Source organism: Pygocentrus nattereri, chromosome 22 (genome assembly GCF_015220715.1).
Source record: "Pygocentrus nattereri isolate fPygNat1 chromosome 22, fPygNat1.pri, whole genome shotgun sequence".
Taxonomy (NCBI): Eukaryota; Metazoa; Chordata; class Actinopteri; order Characiformes; family Serrasalmidae; genus Pygocentrus; species Pygocentrus nattereri.
Genome location: NC_051232.1, coordinates 30926049 through 30942529, shown reverse-complemented (window position 1 = coordinate 30942529; position 16481 = coordinate 30926049). Strand labels below are relative to the sequence as shown.

The 16481-nt window shown below is 43.4% G+C and overlaps 1 protein-coding gene across 5 annotated transcripts in view; it reads left to right on the top strand.

The window, feature by feature from the left end:
- Positions 1 to 16481, top strand: part of adgrb3 (adhesion G protein-coupled receptor B3) — a 324116-nt gene that overhangs the window by 254323 nt on the left and 53312 nt on the right. For all 5 annotated transcript variants that reach the window (XM_037532639.1, XM_037532638.1, XM_017700932.2 and 2 more), the window contains 3 exons: positions 8725 to 8851; positions 11220 to 11323; positions 11681 to 11783. In XM_037532639.1, the coding sequence (XP_037388536.1) occupies positions 8725 to 8851; positions 11220 to 11323; positions 11681 to 11783 (334 nt within the window). The remainder of the gene's footprint in view (positions 1 to 8724; positions 8852 to 11219; positions 11324 to 11680; positions 11784 to 16481) is intronic.

Here is a 16481-nt window from a genome sequence, read left to right as displayed (position 1 = left end):
CAGTCCATGCAGTGTAGATACAGCCATGAGTCCAGCTCCCTTTTGAATTCACTGCTTTTTAAACTCTATATAATATATATAATGAAATTTTTTTTTTTAATAATATCCGCATATTCACACTGAAGTTATAAGGAGTGCTTCAGCATGCACTGCTTTATGAATGAGGCTCAGCCAAACAGAACAGAGCTCATTCATCTTCTATCAGCCTTAAAGGCAGCCCGTTTAATTCTAAAGAGAAGTTGGAATGGAAATAACTAATTATGACTGTTTTGGTATCTGGACCTGTAACATTATCACTCCTCTAGAAGGTTCTCGAACACTGAAAGGTTCGTCACGTTCATTTACAAACACGGTTTCTTTGAAGGGTCATCGCCTTGAAGGCTTCTTTAGGGAACCAAATGGTGAGATTTGGTGGCATCGCTGTAGAGTCACCCCCCCCCCTTTTCAAAGAGGCTTTGCTGACTCGCAGTCCTTCGCTGGACTTTCTGTCCAGAGCCTGCTGGAATAGCTGCACTGGTGATGATTTGATGGTGAAACTGGCCTTTCCTTCATTTCCTTCAGGGCCGTAACTAGGATGAAAATTTTAGTGAGGTCCATTTTGCGGAAATGTCTCATCTCATAGTGTATAAACTAACTAGCTACATTTTCACTGTTATGTCAGCTTATGGCATGTCACTATAGCAATGTTATAGGTCAGCTGGCATGTGTGCTGGACGCCTGAACATCTCAAGAAGTCAGTTACTCCGGTAACACTTTCTATGAATGTCACATTTGTAAGTATCTATAAACACATGTTATAATGCATTCATAAGGCGTTGTAAACATGTTTATAAATATTTATAAAAATACACTGGATTACACTTTGTAGCCATGTTTATTATACGTTATGAATTGCTAATATAGTGCTTTATAAATAGTGTTAATGACATGTTATACTGTCAGTGCCAAAGTAGTAAAGACAAATACCAAGTTTATTTACATCCTGAGATTTCCGGTATTATATTTCTCACCACTGGTGCTGTTAGAGCTGCATCTTTGGGGCTTCAGTCCTGAATTTGTAGGTGCTCTAAACAGGCCGTCCAGACTAGAATTATTGCTACAGTGTGCTTTTCTTAAATAGTCTAGTGCTGTCACTTGTTCCCTCACTGGTTCTAATGTCTAGCACTAGAACCCTTCACTCTGTAACACTACACTTCACTACAGTACAGTAATGCTGATTTCTGCTGGCGTTCCATTGGATATGCAGTGTTAAGTTAGTGCCAGGCTAACGGTGGTGCACATTGGCGGTGGTGCACATTAGCGGTGGTGCACATTAGCGGTGGTGCACATTAACAATGGTGAACATTAACGGTGGTGAACATTAACGGTGGTGAACATTGACTTTCCCACATTGGGTGAAACTCTGATGTTGCTCTAGTTTAAACTCTGACATCTGAAGCCTGTAATGAGCTTATTGTGTTTTAGTGTTTCAGTAAATCCTTCAGTAAATTCTTCAACTTGAAGCCTCAGTCTGAACCCTGGAGGAGGCTTTAGTCCAGTACGCTTGACTTTACTTAGAGCGGACTAATACAGTTTATGAGCTCTTATAATGTGTTATGAACAGTGCTTATAATGCATTATGTTAACAATTCATAATGCGTAATAAGCACGGCTATAATGTGTAATGCATTTTTATAAACATTTATACCCATGTTTATGATGCCATATGAACACATTATAACGTTAAGAATGTTTGTTTATAGATGCTTACAAAGGTGACATTCATAGAAAGTGTTACCGTTACTCTGGTACTCAGGGCAGTGTAGCATCTCATACAGAGATAAACGGCGCAGGCAGCTCGGTCTGTGGCCGAACCACAGGTGTTGGGGTCAGCTGAGAACCAGTCACTGCTCATTGAGGGGTTGTGTTGCTTTTTTCCACACTGAATCTAGTCCTTCAGAAACTTGAAACAGAAATGTTCTCCGGTGTCCTAATGATGGTCATGACCGTACTGTGCAGAGCAGCGGTTGCTAAGCGGTTATTGGAGGGTTGAGGAAAATGACGCGGAGCTCAGCAGATTCTGATTGGCTGTAATAACAGTGACAGAGTTCACAGAAAATATATTTCATTATTATGAAAAATGCAGGATTATAAACATTTTGTTCCCGTTTGGGTCGCTGGGTCTGTCACGCCGTGGCTGCTGCCCTGAATAGATGATCACGACCCCTCGCCTCTGCCACTCAGCCCATAGCCCTCCGTTTTGCGTGTTCACATCTAGGTGTAGGGTGTCCCAATTCTTTTTGAGATAGAGGGGTGGGGTGAAGTGTTGGGGCTACATTAAGTTTAAATGACCCTTATTAGTCCCACAAACGGGGAAATTTCACCTCCACATTTAACCCATCTGCGAAGTGAAACACATAAAGCATAAAAAATTACTAATAGCAGTAGTTTTTTGGTAGCTAGCTAGCTAACTTTCCCGTTCCACCTTAAATAGTCCAGCAGTTCTGATGCCTGAAGCATCACTGCTGCACCATTTAAGGTGGAATGGGAAAATTTGAGCATGAAGCTGTTGAATATTTGACTGAAGATATGAGGGTTGTCCCATTTCGTAGGGCAAGATTTCAACCACTACCCCTTGTAGTGGGTTAGGGTGACACTCGAAAACAAGGGGTAGGGGTGAATAGAAGAAATGGGACTAGGCCTTAATCCTTCTGAAACTACCGAGGTCCGGACCTCTGTGTCCTCATAGCTAATCATAGCGATGGTCTCACTTATCCAACAGTTCCACTCACCACTCAAATAAATGTGGCTAAAAGGGTTCTGTGGAGCTGTGCACACTCAAAGAACCCTTTAATATGATTAGAGTTCTTTGCATCATGAAAACTTTCTTTGATTGAGAAAAGGGTTCTTCTACTATTACAAGCTTGACATCGTAAAAATTCCAGAACTATTTTTGGTGCTATAGAACCATTCTCAAAAAGGTTCTTTATAGAGCCTTCTACAGCACATTCTCCATCAATCTGAAGAACCCTTTCACCATATAAAGAACCATGTAATCATACAAAGGGCTCTATATATCTGCTCCAGATTTATACCTTTTTTATAGAGATTATTTGGTCTCATATTTAGAACCCTATTTTTAAAAAGTTGGAACGCTGTGCGAAATGTAAATAAAAAACAAAATGCAGTGATGTACAAATCATAAACAGGATCCAGAAACGCTGCCACCTTCTCTGGGCCCAAGCTCATTTAAAATGGACTGATGGGAAGTAGAAAAGTGTCCTGTTTTAAATTCTTTTAGGAAATCAGGGACACTGTGTCCTCCGGACTAAAGACCACTCAGCTTGTTATCAGTGCACAGTTCAAAAGCCAATATTCATTCATTCATGGTTTAGGGGGCAATAGTGCACATGGCATGGGTAGCACATGCAAATCAGTGAAGGCACCATTAATGCTGAATGATATACACATACATGTTTTGGCAACATGTGCTGCCGTCCAGACGACGTCTTTTTCAGGGAAGGCCTTGATTATTTCAGCAAGACGATGTTAAACCACATTCTGGATGTATTACAGCAGCATTGCTCTGTATTAAAAGGGTCCAGAACTGTCGAGCAGCTCGAATCCTGCATCGAACAAGAAGAGGAAAGCATTTCGCTTTCTAAACTACAGCAGCGTCTCCTCAGTTCCCAAACACTTACAGAGTGCTGTTAAAAGAAGAGGTGATGAAACACAGCGGTAAACACGTCCCAACTTTTTGTTGTTGGCATCAAATTTAAAATGGGCAGATATTTTTCAAAAAACAAAATTTCTCAGTTTCAATATTTGATGTGTCGTCTTTGTAGAATTTTCCTTTAAAAATATGGTTTACATGATTTGCACATCACTGCATTCGATTTTTACTTACATTCTGCACAGCGCCCCAACTTTTTTGGAAATGGGGTTGTAACACAAACCAGCTCAGCAAAGTTCCCAAAACTTCAACATTTAGAGAACTCAAAGTGAAAAGCTGTATGTATTAAGTTACTTCATCTGTTTTGTTTAATGATCTGTTGTTAAGACCATTCAATGGTTAATGTTTTGCCATTTTGGCTCATTTGTTTTTGCCGGGGAGTGTAAAACACGGCTGTCTTAGCCACATGTATTCTACAAGGAGCTCTGAGAATGGCTTGTCCAGGAATAAAACAAGAATATTGTCTGTAAATAAGACCCTAACCTTCAGAAATTACTGACTCCCCTGCAAAAGCTGTCTTTTCAGTATCTGTCTTTGAGATAAAGCTCTGCTTTTAAAATGCTAATCTTTGGTCTTATAACAGCAGAGGGTGCCTGAGGTTTAGCACTAATGTGGAGGTGAGATCTTTAACTCGTATATAAGCGTAAAGGATCCTTTTTTTTTTTTTGTAACACTCTTCGTTTTATTGCTTCCATCTGCACCGTGGGCGTGCTGCTCTCTGTGTGGGTGGACGGGCCTCGGTGTGGGCGGACTAGCCTCTAGGGTTTTTTTTTTTTTTAAAGCATCTGCACACCGCTGATCACCCCACATGAACCCGCCCCCCACATAAGCATCTGCACGCTGCTGACCACCCCAAATCCACCCCCCCATACCATCTCTCAGGACACGCAGATGAGTGTTGGTGCGTGTTCGTCACCCACGAGGACAGCGCCAAATATTTCGACAGGACCACGCAGGGAGCAGGACGTCCACTGAGAAACGGGCTGTCCGGCTCGAGGGAGGGTGCTAAAGCTTTCAAAGGGAAATAGGGTGAGGAAAGATGGCAGACCTGACCTTGCTTTGATCTTTTAAATGTCATAAGGTTTGAAAAACAAAGGTTCCTGAATGGTTCTTGGCTTGGATGTGCAGGTGTAGAAGAAAGCATCAACTGATTTGATTGTGTGGTTCTCGAAAACAGTCTTTACATTCTTTCACTGACAATTACGGTTTCTTTGAAGGGCCATCGCCTTGAAAGGTTCTTCAGGGAACCAAAAGGTGAGTTTAGGTGGCTTTTGAGTTGGTGGCATCACAGTAGAGTTGCGTCTGTATGGCTACCAAGACTGGTCAGTAATTAAAAGAACTGACCACACGTTAAGCAAAGTCTTTCAAAGAGGCTTTGCTGACTCTCAGTCCTTCACTGGACTTTATGTCCAGCCCACTGGAATAGCTGCACTGGTGATGATTTAGAGAACCATGAACATTAAAGAACCCTTTGTGCGATTAGAGTCCTTTGCATCATGGTAGAGAAAAGGGTTCTTCTGTTGTTACAACCTTGACGTCATAACAGTAGCAGAACACTTTTTGGTTCATTAGAACCCTTTTCAAGAAGGTTCTGTATAAAGCAATCTACAGCACCTCCTTGCAAAGGGTTCTAATGCACAAAAAAGTGTTCTTCTGTTGTTACAAGCTTGACACTAACAATATCAGAACACTTTGGTGCTATAGAACCCTTTTCAAAAAGCTTCTCTGTAGAGCCATCTATAGCACATTCTCTAAGTCTGAAGAACCTTTTCACAGTGCAAGGAACCATTTAAGCATACAAAGGGTTCTTTGAGTGTTCAGTTTTCTATATAGAACCTTTTTCTTTACTAAAAACTTTTGGAAAAAAACATCTTCTCGAAGAGTGCAGTTTTAGTTTGATGGTTCTTCCAGGTTCTTTTGGTAACCTTGGGTGGAGAACGTGGACGTTACGGCTGCTAGACTGGAATTCAGTATCCGTGGCACTTCCTAGCTGCACCGGTAGCCGTAATTGGAGGTGGAGTGTGACGGCAGACATATAGCCATGCGCTGTAGACGGTGGAGGTTCTTAATTAAGGCACATTGATTATGATCATCAGTCTCCAGTCGGTTCTACTACAGGCTAAAAAACAGTTTCTTGAGTGTGTGGTGTTGGAGCATCAGCGTTGAAGCCCACCTCCACGCCCACTGTAGAGATCACGTCTGAGATGTGGTGAAAACTCTGCTGTGGAAATCAGTACCATCTCTTGTTTTCTGTGCTGGTCACCAGTTTTACATTTACTTTCTTGAAAATAAAGACTCAATGGTTCTTGGCTTGGATGTACGGTTCTAGGAACCTGTAACTAGAGCTGACCAGGGTGCCCAAACTTTGCCAAACTTGACCCACCAGAAATCCAGACCAAATGTGCTCTTGGTGGTCTGAAACAAAACGGTATGTTTTGCTGTTTAGAACCATGATGAATGGTTCTTCAAACTGATGGAGAACGTGTTGTATCTGGTTCAGTATGGAACCTTTTTGAAAAGTGTTTCATATGATGTCAAGCATGTAAACAATAGCGGAGTTAACATTGGAGAACCACTAAACCATGCAAAGCAGATTGAAGCATAAAATTTCTTTGTAGTGCTCATTGTTCTAAACAGAACCATTCCCTTTACTAAATAACCCTTGAAGAGGGATGTGATGGCAGGCTGGCAACATTAGCCCAACTCTTTTTGGTGTTCTATAGAACCACATACAACACTGAAGAACCACTTCACCATGCAAAGAAGATTGAAGCATGTAGTTGTTTTCATGGTTCTAAACAGAACCATTGCCTTTGCTGAAGAAACCTTGAAGAGCCAACTTTATTAAGGGTAAAACAGGAACTAAGTTCTATATAAGACCATTCTGTGCTTCGCTATTTTGTTTCATGGTGAAATGGTTCTTCGGATTGATGATGAATGTGTTGGAACCCTTTTTGAAAAGGGTTCCTTATGATGTCAAGCTTGAACAATAGCAGAACTGCTATTTATAGAACCATATACAACACTGAAGAACCATTTCACCTGGCAAAGAAGATTGAAGTATGAAATTGTTCTATGCAATACCCATGGTTCTAAGCAGAACCATTCCTTTTACTAAAGACCCGCTGAAGAACCATCTATTTTAAACATGAACACTGACCAAACAAGCACTAAGTTCTATTAAGGACCAATTCATGCTTCAACATTTCATAGCATGGTAAAATGGTTCTTCACATTGATGGACAATGTGTTGCATGTGGTTCAGTATGGAACCGTTTTTAAAAAGGGTTCTTGGTAGAACCAAAACAGGTTCTGCTATTATAATTTGAAGCTTATAAAAGTAGAAGAACCCTTTTTGGTGCTTTGTAGAACCAGCTGAAGAACCACTTCACCATGCAAAGAAGGTTGGAGCATGAAATGGTTCTAAACGGAACCATTCTTTTACTAAAGAACCCTTTATTAAGGGTGACCACTGACTGCACAAGCCCTTACGAAGTAAATCCAACTGCTCGCTTAATTTCTTTGAAACAGGAAACTGAAGTTCATTTTTACGACGGAACCTTTTTCTGACTCTGAACTTTCATGTCATTTGCAAAACTGCTCAAATAACCATGAACCAAAAGGTTCCGTAGAGAACCAATCTTCACGCCAAAGAACCTTTTTTGGCACTTGTACGTTCTGTGTTGGAGTAATTTGAGTCTAGATCAGTCCAGTTATAAGCTCTCCATCCCACTCTCAGAAATAAGGGTACTAAACCTCAACTGGGGTGGAACCCTCAAGGCTCCATCTCAGTACCTTTAGCCAGGAAACATAACTGAACCATAACCCACTGAAATGATGTGTTCTAAGCTGTACTGACTCCACACACCCCGCCTCGCCTCGCCTCCAGGCTTTTACTCTACTGCTCTTTTTAAAACATTCGGTTATGAAAAGGAACAAATACCAACTTTTCACCTGGAGAACCTGATTTAAGCTCCACAATCAGACCTTAAACCCACTGGAGAACCTCTGAGGGAACGTTTACGGTGTCTGTACCTCGATGAAGGAGAAATGTACCTGAACAGAACCTTCATGTCTAGCAGATGAGGATGAGGAGGTCGGTTAGCAACAGGAGGGCTGAGCGAAGCAGAATCTAATGTGAATGTTTGCCTCAGGACCAATCAGAGGTGAAGGAGGTGAAGGTGCACCATCCAACTTTCCTAAATGATCTCTCCTCCTGCGCCCATCGCCATCTCTACACGCGTGCGCGTGTGTGTGCGCGTGTGTGTGTGTGAGTGAGTGAGTGTTTCCTTCTCTTTGCTTGCCAGCGAGAGGAAAACGGGCAGCTACCATCTAGTCCTTTCTCGCGGGGTGGCGCGCTCCTCTGCCCGCCGTCCAGTCCGCATGTACGCGTCCGAGAAACGAGCGCATCGTCGTTCGCGTCCACCGTAAGCGCTGGGGTGCGTTGGAGAGACGTTAAATACAGAAAACGGTGTTTTTTCCCCCTCTCGCGCGTCGTGAGCGGCAGTCTAACCCCCCTCCACCTCACCACCACCACGACCCCCTCCTCCGCCCGCACCAGCGAGAGGGAACAGTATCCATCCGACTCCGTCCGCCGTTTCCAGGCTGAACATTTCCGCCCAAAAAGCCGCTAATTAGAAAAGAGGAGAGGAGGAGGAGGAGATCGGCGAGAAGAGGAAGAGTAGGAGGAGTGGAGGAGCCGGGATCGCGCGAAGAAAGACGAGTAAATGGGGCTTTTCTGTTGTTCTTGTCTGCGTGTTGCTGTGTTGGCCGCGCGTAGCGGAGGGATTGGATGTTTCAGCACCACCGGCGTGGACAGCTCCACGTCCGCAGCGCTGACTTTACAGTCCACCTCGTTTTCGCTCTCCTCTCCTCCACGCTGGCGAGGCAGGAGTAGATTAGACCACCGCATTGTTGTTGTTTCTTGAGGAGGGGGTGGGTGGGTGGATGGGGGGGGTTAGCGAACCAGACAAGCCAGACGTCTAATCTGTTCTCTCTCTTCTTCCTCGCAGGAACGATTCCTGGGGAACCTGGTCCTCCAAAGGATGCAAAACCGTGCTCACCGATGCATCCCACACAAAATGCTTATGTGATCGCGTGTCTACCTTCGCCATTTTGGCTCAACAGCCTAGAGAAATAGTAAGTACCCTGTCCGCTTTGCTGCTGGGGGCTTTAATGTGGCTTCACAACGTGGCGTCCTTGCGTTTCTGCATTGTTCACTGGCTTTAAATGTGCCAGCTGCTGTGATGCTTATCTACCTGCAGCCGTGAGAGTGCGAGTGTTTTGTACGTGTCTGTGAGAGACCCCCGTTTCATCGGAATCACAGACCACAGCAGAGAAAGGCTACACAAGGAAATCAATGTGTTGTGCATGCAGCTCAAATGCAGATGTGGCTGTCAGATGACGAGCTCATAATCCGGGTTTCCGGGTTTTGTCAAGTGCTGGAAAGGGTAAAAGCCTTAGTGCAGGTTAATTAGAGGCAGTCAAGGGGGGGAAAAAAAGAGCATTTCTCTCACGTGGTCACGTGATCAGATGGCGCCCCTGTGTGAAACAATGGTGCTCGCTGTGTGTCGGTTATGCAGAGCAGGGCCAAAAGTTTGAGAAGTCCCATCATTGCAATGCAGAGCTGATATGTCACAATGACTTGTGAGTCCTGGGAGTAGCCAGAGAGAGAGAGGGAAGGAGAGGGAGGTAGAGAGAGCACCCTTTCTGGGAAAAAGCCGTAAATAAGGCGAGGCGGGCGGGAGATAAAGTGGTGAAGGTTGCTTTGAGGCCTTTGGCGCTGAGCAGGAGCTGCTACACAATCCAAAGCCACAAATCCAGATGCCGGATAGCTGTGACATATTAACGGGCAAATTGCAATCAGCGCGTTCGTAAAAGTTTCACCACGTCGCTGCTTCCAAGTTTGATGACACGTGCGGCGCATCCAAGGTCTCAGGGTTGGAGCAGTTGAGTAAACAGCCACTCTGAGAAATATGACGGATAGAAACTGATACGCCGTCGTTAATATTCCTCTCTACCTGTTCACGCCATGTGCTGCTTATTGGCTCTGGGCGATTCTCGATTGGCTGGTTTGTCGAGGAGTCTTAAATTTGGAAATGGGTCCCTCAGCAAAAAAGCTACTAATTAGCTAAGAACACCCTTAAAACTAAGTGTCTGAAAGGGTTCTCGGAGAGATGCCGTTAAAAAAGAACCACTTTTGGTTCCCGAAGTAACCCTTCAATCCGTGTAAATGTTGAATACAAATTGCAGGCCTTTCCCAGCACCATCCATGCCAAGTACCGTTTGAGAACCTTTGTTTTTGTGAGTGTAAGTAAATTTGTTGGTTCTATGAGGTTTGAGTGCTATCTTGTTCATGTATAGAACCATAACAAGTCAAAGAACCATTTCTACACATGTTGAAAAGGCTTTTGGCAATGATGGAAAACCAGTTGTATATGGTTCTTTTAATAAATTGATCTGTATGGCACCAAAAAAGTTGTTACAACTCATAGAACCCCTTGTAGGTGCTACATGGAACCCTTTTTTGCCAAGGAAATGGCCTTACACATTAGCTAAGAGCACTCTTAAAACTAAGTGTCTGAAAGGGCTCTCAGAGATGCCGTAAAAGAACCACTTTTGGTTCCCCAAGTTACTCTTCAACCCATGTAAAGGTCAACCATCCATGCCAAGAACCATTTTAGAACCTGTATTTTTGTGACTATAAGTAAACCAATTGGTTACATGTGGTTTGGATGCCCTCCTGCACCCTTAAAAAAGTGTCTCTTCAAGGGTTCTTTAGTAAAGACAGTGTTTACGTATAGAACTGAGAAATGATGGAGAACCAGTTGTATATGGTTCTTTTAATAAATTGTTCTGTATGGCACCAAAAAGGGTTGTTACAAGTTTAGGTACCATATAGATCCCTTTTTGCTGAGAATATACCCTCCCAGTTGTTTCCTCAATGAGACATGCCTCCACAAGCCCTCAAGCTGTCCCATCCCAGTGACTGGTTCAGAGTCCTGGTCCAGATGAACCCACAGAGTCATTCCAGCCACTGTAAGCTGAGTGTTCCAAGCTAAAAAGCTAAACATGTCCAGTAGGAATATGTGGAAGCAGCTCAGACCATCATCAAAAGAAACAAACACAGAAGTCTAAATCACTGTTAGAACAAAACCTTTTGCCGTTTTATGCTTTTATTTTTACAGAATTTGAAAAGACCTTTTACCACTTACCACATACGAAGGTTTCATGATGATTGGACCAATAGGAGAGCTCCAAGATAAAAGAAATCTGGTTCCATTAACTTCCATTCAAAGTTAAGTAATGGAAGAAACCTTCTTCTGTAAAGCTCCATTTGGAGAAGCAAAGTTTTGTTCCAGCAGCAGCGATATTTTGTTCTGGTCTCTCGGTGATGCTGTGCCAGATATCCAGAAATGGCCCATCACTACAAGCCCACTGTAAAATGCTTCGTTACCAAACTTTTATGGTTCTTCAAAGCCTAACACTGCTTGTGCCTCTTCCGCAGACCATGGAGTACTCAGGGGTTCCATCTGTGACGCTGATCGTGGGCTGCGGCCTGTCTTGCCTGGCCTTGATCACCCTGGCTGTGGTGTATGCTATACTATGGAGGTAAGCTCTTGGGTTGAAGTCCAGAAGCAATTTGGATGCCTAAAAGTACTTTTAGTGCATGATTTTAGAAGATGAACTGTTTTAAAGCAGTTTTACCCGTTAAAATCTCAGGCTTATTGCATACTAAGGCTTATTATTCAGGGCAAACTGGCTGAGCTATTCTTAGATTATAAAAGTGTGTGATAAAACTCGGAGCCTGCTGGTAAGCCCTGGCCATTTAAGTGGATCTACAGATAATGTACAGACTCTATACCAATGCTAGAACCATTGGTCCAACTATTTAGAACAATTTTCAATTGGGAAGTAGTATCCATGTGAAGACGCGTGGTGGAAATGTGTCCTTTTCACATTTTTCAGGTACATAAGGTCCGAGAGATCGATCATTCTGATCAACTTCTGCCTCTCTATCATCTGCTCCAACATCCTGATCCTGGTGGGACAGACACAGACCCATAATACGGTACAGAACCACTTTTTTCCACTGCAGTCTAAGCTCGAGTCCTGCCCTCACGACTGTCGGCTTTCATTCGTCAAATCCAAGGACACAGTGTGAATGTTAAGCAAACTTTGGATGTTTCTTTCTTACTTACTTGGCTTATTGTGGAATATAATAACGGCATGCTCTCAGGGCCGGGGCCCATTGAGCACGAGCGAACTCGGGTGCCTGAAAGAGTTCCTTGGAGTGATGCCATGGAAATTAACCTTTGAGCCTTTCAGCTGAGGTTTTAACCATTGAAAGGTTGTTAAGGGAGCCAACTTTGGATCAAGGACATCGTCCCAAGGCACCTTTTATTTTTAAGACTTGAAGGTCTGTCGTATTGCTTGTTGGTGCATTTCTTGACGATCTCAGTGATGGTCCGTCAGTTGCCGGGTTTGCTTTGTTCAGATTGTACAGTATTTATAGTTCAGAGAGAAGGCTGCCCCAATCAGTGAAGGTACACGTTATCACCACAAAAGCAACAGCACTATGCTAATCTCTGAGTGCTAAAGCATTGTGGCACTCTAAACAAGTCAAGCTGCGTGCCCTAGTTTCTCTGCAGTGACCTACCTACCTATCCAGATGTTACGAATCTCACAGCAGAGGGTTATGTGTGACTTTATATGCGTGTCCTATTAGGCAAAGTAAAAATGCAGTGCTGGTTGAGCTGTTCTGAAGAAATTCCCTCTTTTTTTTTTGTTCAGTCTTTCCATGTCTTTCTTTTGAAGAAGCACAGTTAGGAGGTATTTATAAAATCATTTGCTGGTTGGATTAACATCAGCACCTCTGAACCACCTGGTCAAGCATGGTAAAGGCCTCTAAGAGCATTTCCTGGCCACGTCTTGCTCTGAAGTCACATTCCGTATTTTAGACTCTCACAATAGTTGCCTGATCTGAGCTGTGTGGGATTTGAGAAGTGTTTCTGCTAAGATCTTTTATTTTATTTTTTTTTAAAAACCAGACTCCTAGTGCTGTGAAACCTTTTGATTTTCGACAAGTTGCACCATCTGCCTATAGCTACCCATGGTAGCCCCACTTGGCATCAAAGAGCTGCTTCTAAGTACCCTTCTTCGTCTACACAGGGGTTTCGTAACGCTCAACGCTGTCATCTGCCGAGAGAAGGAGCAGAAAAAGTTTAAGAGCGTTTCATGAAATGAACCCAAGTCAAATCGAAGTGATGTTTTACAACATTAAACCCTTCGCCGAGGCGCGATACCTCCGTTATAATGCATAAGCTGTAGTTTAGCAGTGCTATGCTCCAACATAATCTCCCGCTCCGACTTCTTGATTTAGAGTCCTGTCAGACGTGTATAGTTACAGTGAGTGATGAAGACAGTCTCGGACATCTCGGCCTCGGCGTGATCTAAAACCACAGCTTAATGGAAACACTTTCATAAACCAGGACACTAACCAGACAAACTGGACGGGTTTTGAATTATACATGCAAAAGCAACATATAAGCAGGCACTCAGTGTCTGACTCAGTCCAGCGTTGATTGCTTTGTCCAGACAAGCGTTGGAGGGACTGTAGGACTTTTATGTAGAAGGAGGCAGTACTTGATGTTTTGGTGGAATACTTTGGTACTGGCTAAGTAGTTGGAACACTTTTAGTATCTTAGTATTTTAAGTACTTTTATTGGTTTACATTGAATGTCAGGGTGTATTCTTAATCATCAGATAAATATCATGATTTACAGTGTTTTTCCACTATAAGTTACCAAAGCCTAAAGTGGCCAAACTGGCTGACTGTCTTGCTTCCTCCCGTCTGACGGCTGAAACTGCTGGAGCTCAAGTAAACAAACATCTTTCACTATTATACTTGTTGTCCTGCGTTGACACCAGCAGCGACTTTTCACCTCTTGTCCCCCAGATCACTGGTCGTTCATCGCCTGTGGTCGTTTTAGAACTCTAGCTGGCCCTTGCCATGGTTTCACTAATGCCACGATGAATTCCCACTAAAATTGAAAATCCCACTGAGAAATTCCTTGTGTGCTACTTTTAATTAATCTGTCTGTTCAGTCAGTTTGTGAGGGGAAACAGCATTTGGTCTTTGCGATTGTTGTCTATTTGCAGCAAAAGCGCCGCCGCCATTATTCCATCTAAACAATGGAATAGGAACAATTATCTAGGAACCAAAAACGAGGCAAAATGTTTCAGTGGCGTTAGTTAAAGTGTGTACTACGCTGCTCAGTGCTCAATTCCTTTTCCATCGCCACGTCGCTTCTCTCCTTATTTGCATGAATTTAAATTCCGTTCAGTTTTGTATTGCCACCAACTCCGCCCTCGTTGCCTTGCCAATGTTTGTTCTACCTCCTAAAGCTGGAAAATACCAGCTCTCATTAGCCACGTTTATATGCAGCCTAATAATCAGTTAATAATCCAACTAATAGCTTATTCGGAATAGAATACGTCCGTGTAAACACCTCAGTCGAAATGGTCTAGTCCGATTGAGGCCATTCAGACTACAATTTCTATGCGATTGAACAAGGTGGGTAATCTTGTAAATAATAGGTTAAATAGAAGAATAGTAGCCATGTAAACGCCTGATTACATTTCCAATTGGAACGTGTAAATACATTTTGCGCATGTGCGTCACGTCATAGTGAAAGCAGAGAACTCATAAACCAGCTCTAGCAAAAATTTATACCATTCAACATGATGGAGCAGAAACTGGTCTGGAGATGAGACGAAGTTTATGCTCTTATCTTTAAAAGACGGCGATGGGACGGACGTCCAGCTTGTGTGTCTCAGAACACGACGTCTTCCTCTCGGCCTTCTTTAATAAGGACGTGTGAAGGACGTTTTCCTGAGTCTGACGTCATTTTAAAGCAGTTAAAAACACAAGCACTGCTCACTGCTGCTCATCTCACTCTGACTGGATTAACATGGTAACGTCAACACTAAGCGGTTCTCCACACATGTAATTTTGGATCGGATTACTTGTAGTGAGCATGTAAACGGAGATTTTCATCAGATTGTTGACTAGAGTGAGAAGATAAACACACTTATTCAATTAGATTGGCAAGAATATTTACATGTAAACACAGAGTGACAACAACTAGGGACAGAAGCTAGCTTGACCTTCAAAATGTTCTGTAATGCTACTTTTCCTATTAAAATGATTGAGGAACGATAGTAGATTCAAGGTTTCTTAGTGAGCTGCCAGTGTGACCATAGTTTAATCCGCTGGAAATGAGTCTAGCACGCTTCTTAGCCAATTCTAGAGCATATTTTTGGCTTTTTTTTTTGGTATGTGAACTTTTGGTCACCGAGCCAAGTAGAAGCAAGACCAGATTTGTCTTGCATTTTAAAAAGCAGTCCCAAAAATCAAACTGGGATTACAATTTAATCACTTTTGACATCGACGGCAACTAACAGACGGTATGAATGTTAGCGTCCCAGGTATGGTTGAAATTTCACGCTGACTGGCCAGGTTCTATTTCTCCATATGCCGCAGGGAAGGCAGCGAGACGAGTATGAAGCTTCAGAGAGAAAAGTAAAGGATGGCACACTGAAATTGGCCTGTCTCGAAGTGCTTCTGCAGGCTTGATGCTGTATTCCATTAGAGTTCGCAGCCCAAATGGTCTGGTTATGTAACATTCTCTGTGTAGCATCCAGAGCCCACATGTATCAGAGGTTTCGGGCTCTCTTGTGAAAGGAAGGCAGCTGGGTGAGGGCACCTTTTTAAATGTCAGGTTTTAGTGCGAAACAGGTTCCAAAAGGCCATCTGCCTGAGGGCGGGTCTTATTTCATTTTATTTTACTTTTGTTTATTTATTTATTTATTTATTTTCCCAGAAAAAAAAGGCTCTCCGTCGTCCGAGGAGTGATCAGCCCGTCGGTGAAAAGTTCAGGGCTCTGTTTGAAATCGGGAGAAGAAGCACATGCCGAGATGAGAGCGCGGTGGCGGTGATTAGAGCTGCACACGTCGTACACGGAAGGCACGTAAATTCGCAAGTACGACAAAGAGCGAAGACTAACCGTTCGCTCACTGCGCTCCCCTTGTTTGCGTAATCAGAAAATGAAAAGAGTCGCTCTCCGCCCGGCTCACGAGCTGACGTTCGTTAGCGGCGCCTCTGTTTAGAAGTTACAAGGGACGACGCCGTTATCAGCCGAGGAGATTTGCTCAGAGGAGACTGTTATTTGAGCGCTGCCCACACAGATTGTGAGTGAGTCAACACTGTTAAAGGAATGACACATTGCTCTGGCACACATAGATTCCTTTTTATTATTTATTTATTTATTTAAACGGGCTTCTCCACGGGCAGCCATGGAGGAGGGCAGCCATTTGGTGCTGCACTGCGTTTGGTTTCGTTTTCTCCGATTGGAGGAGGCGCAGGGAGGCCAAAAACCATTTACAATTCTAATAACTGAACACCTGCAAGATGGAAGGAGGAGGGTCCCACAGATCTTCCCCTTTGCAGCAACGCTGCGGAGAGATGAGGTGGATTGTTTGTTTCCCTCACCTTGAGCACTGGCTGCATTCAAAGTGTTAGTCACGTCACTGACGTGACACCGTTTGGCATTACCCGTTTTGGCTGAGAGATGTTAGACCAATGAATAGTGACGTTTAGGGGCTGAGGGGATGTGCCGACTACATCATTCTGACATCATGTACAGCGTGTTCCATTAGGTACGGACTATAATTATCTCATACTGCGTGTATCCATCGCTCGTCTACT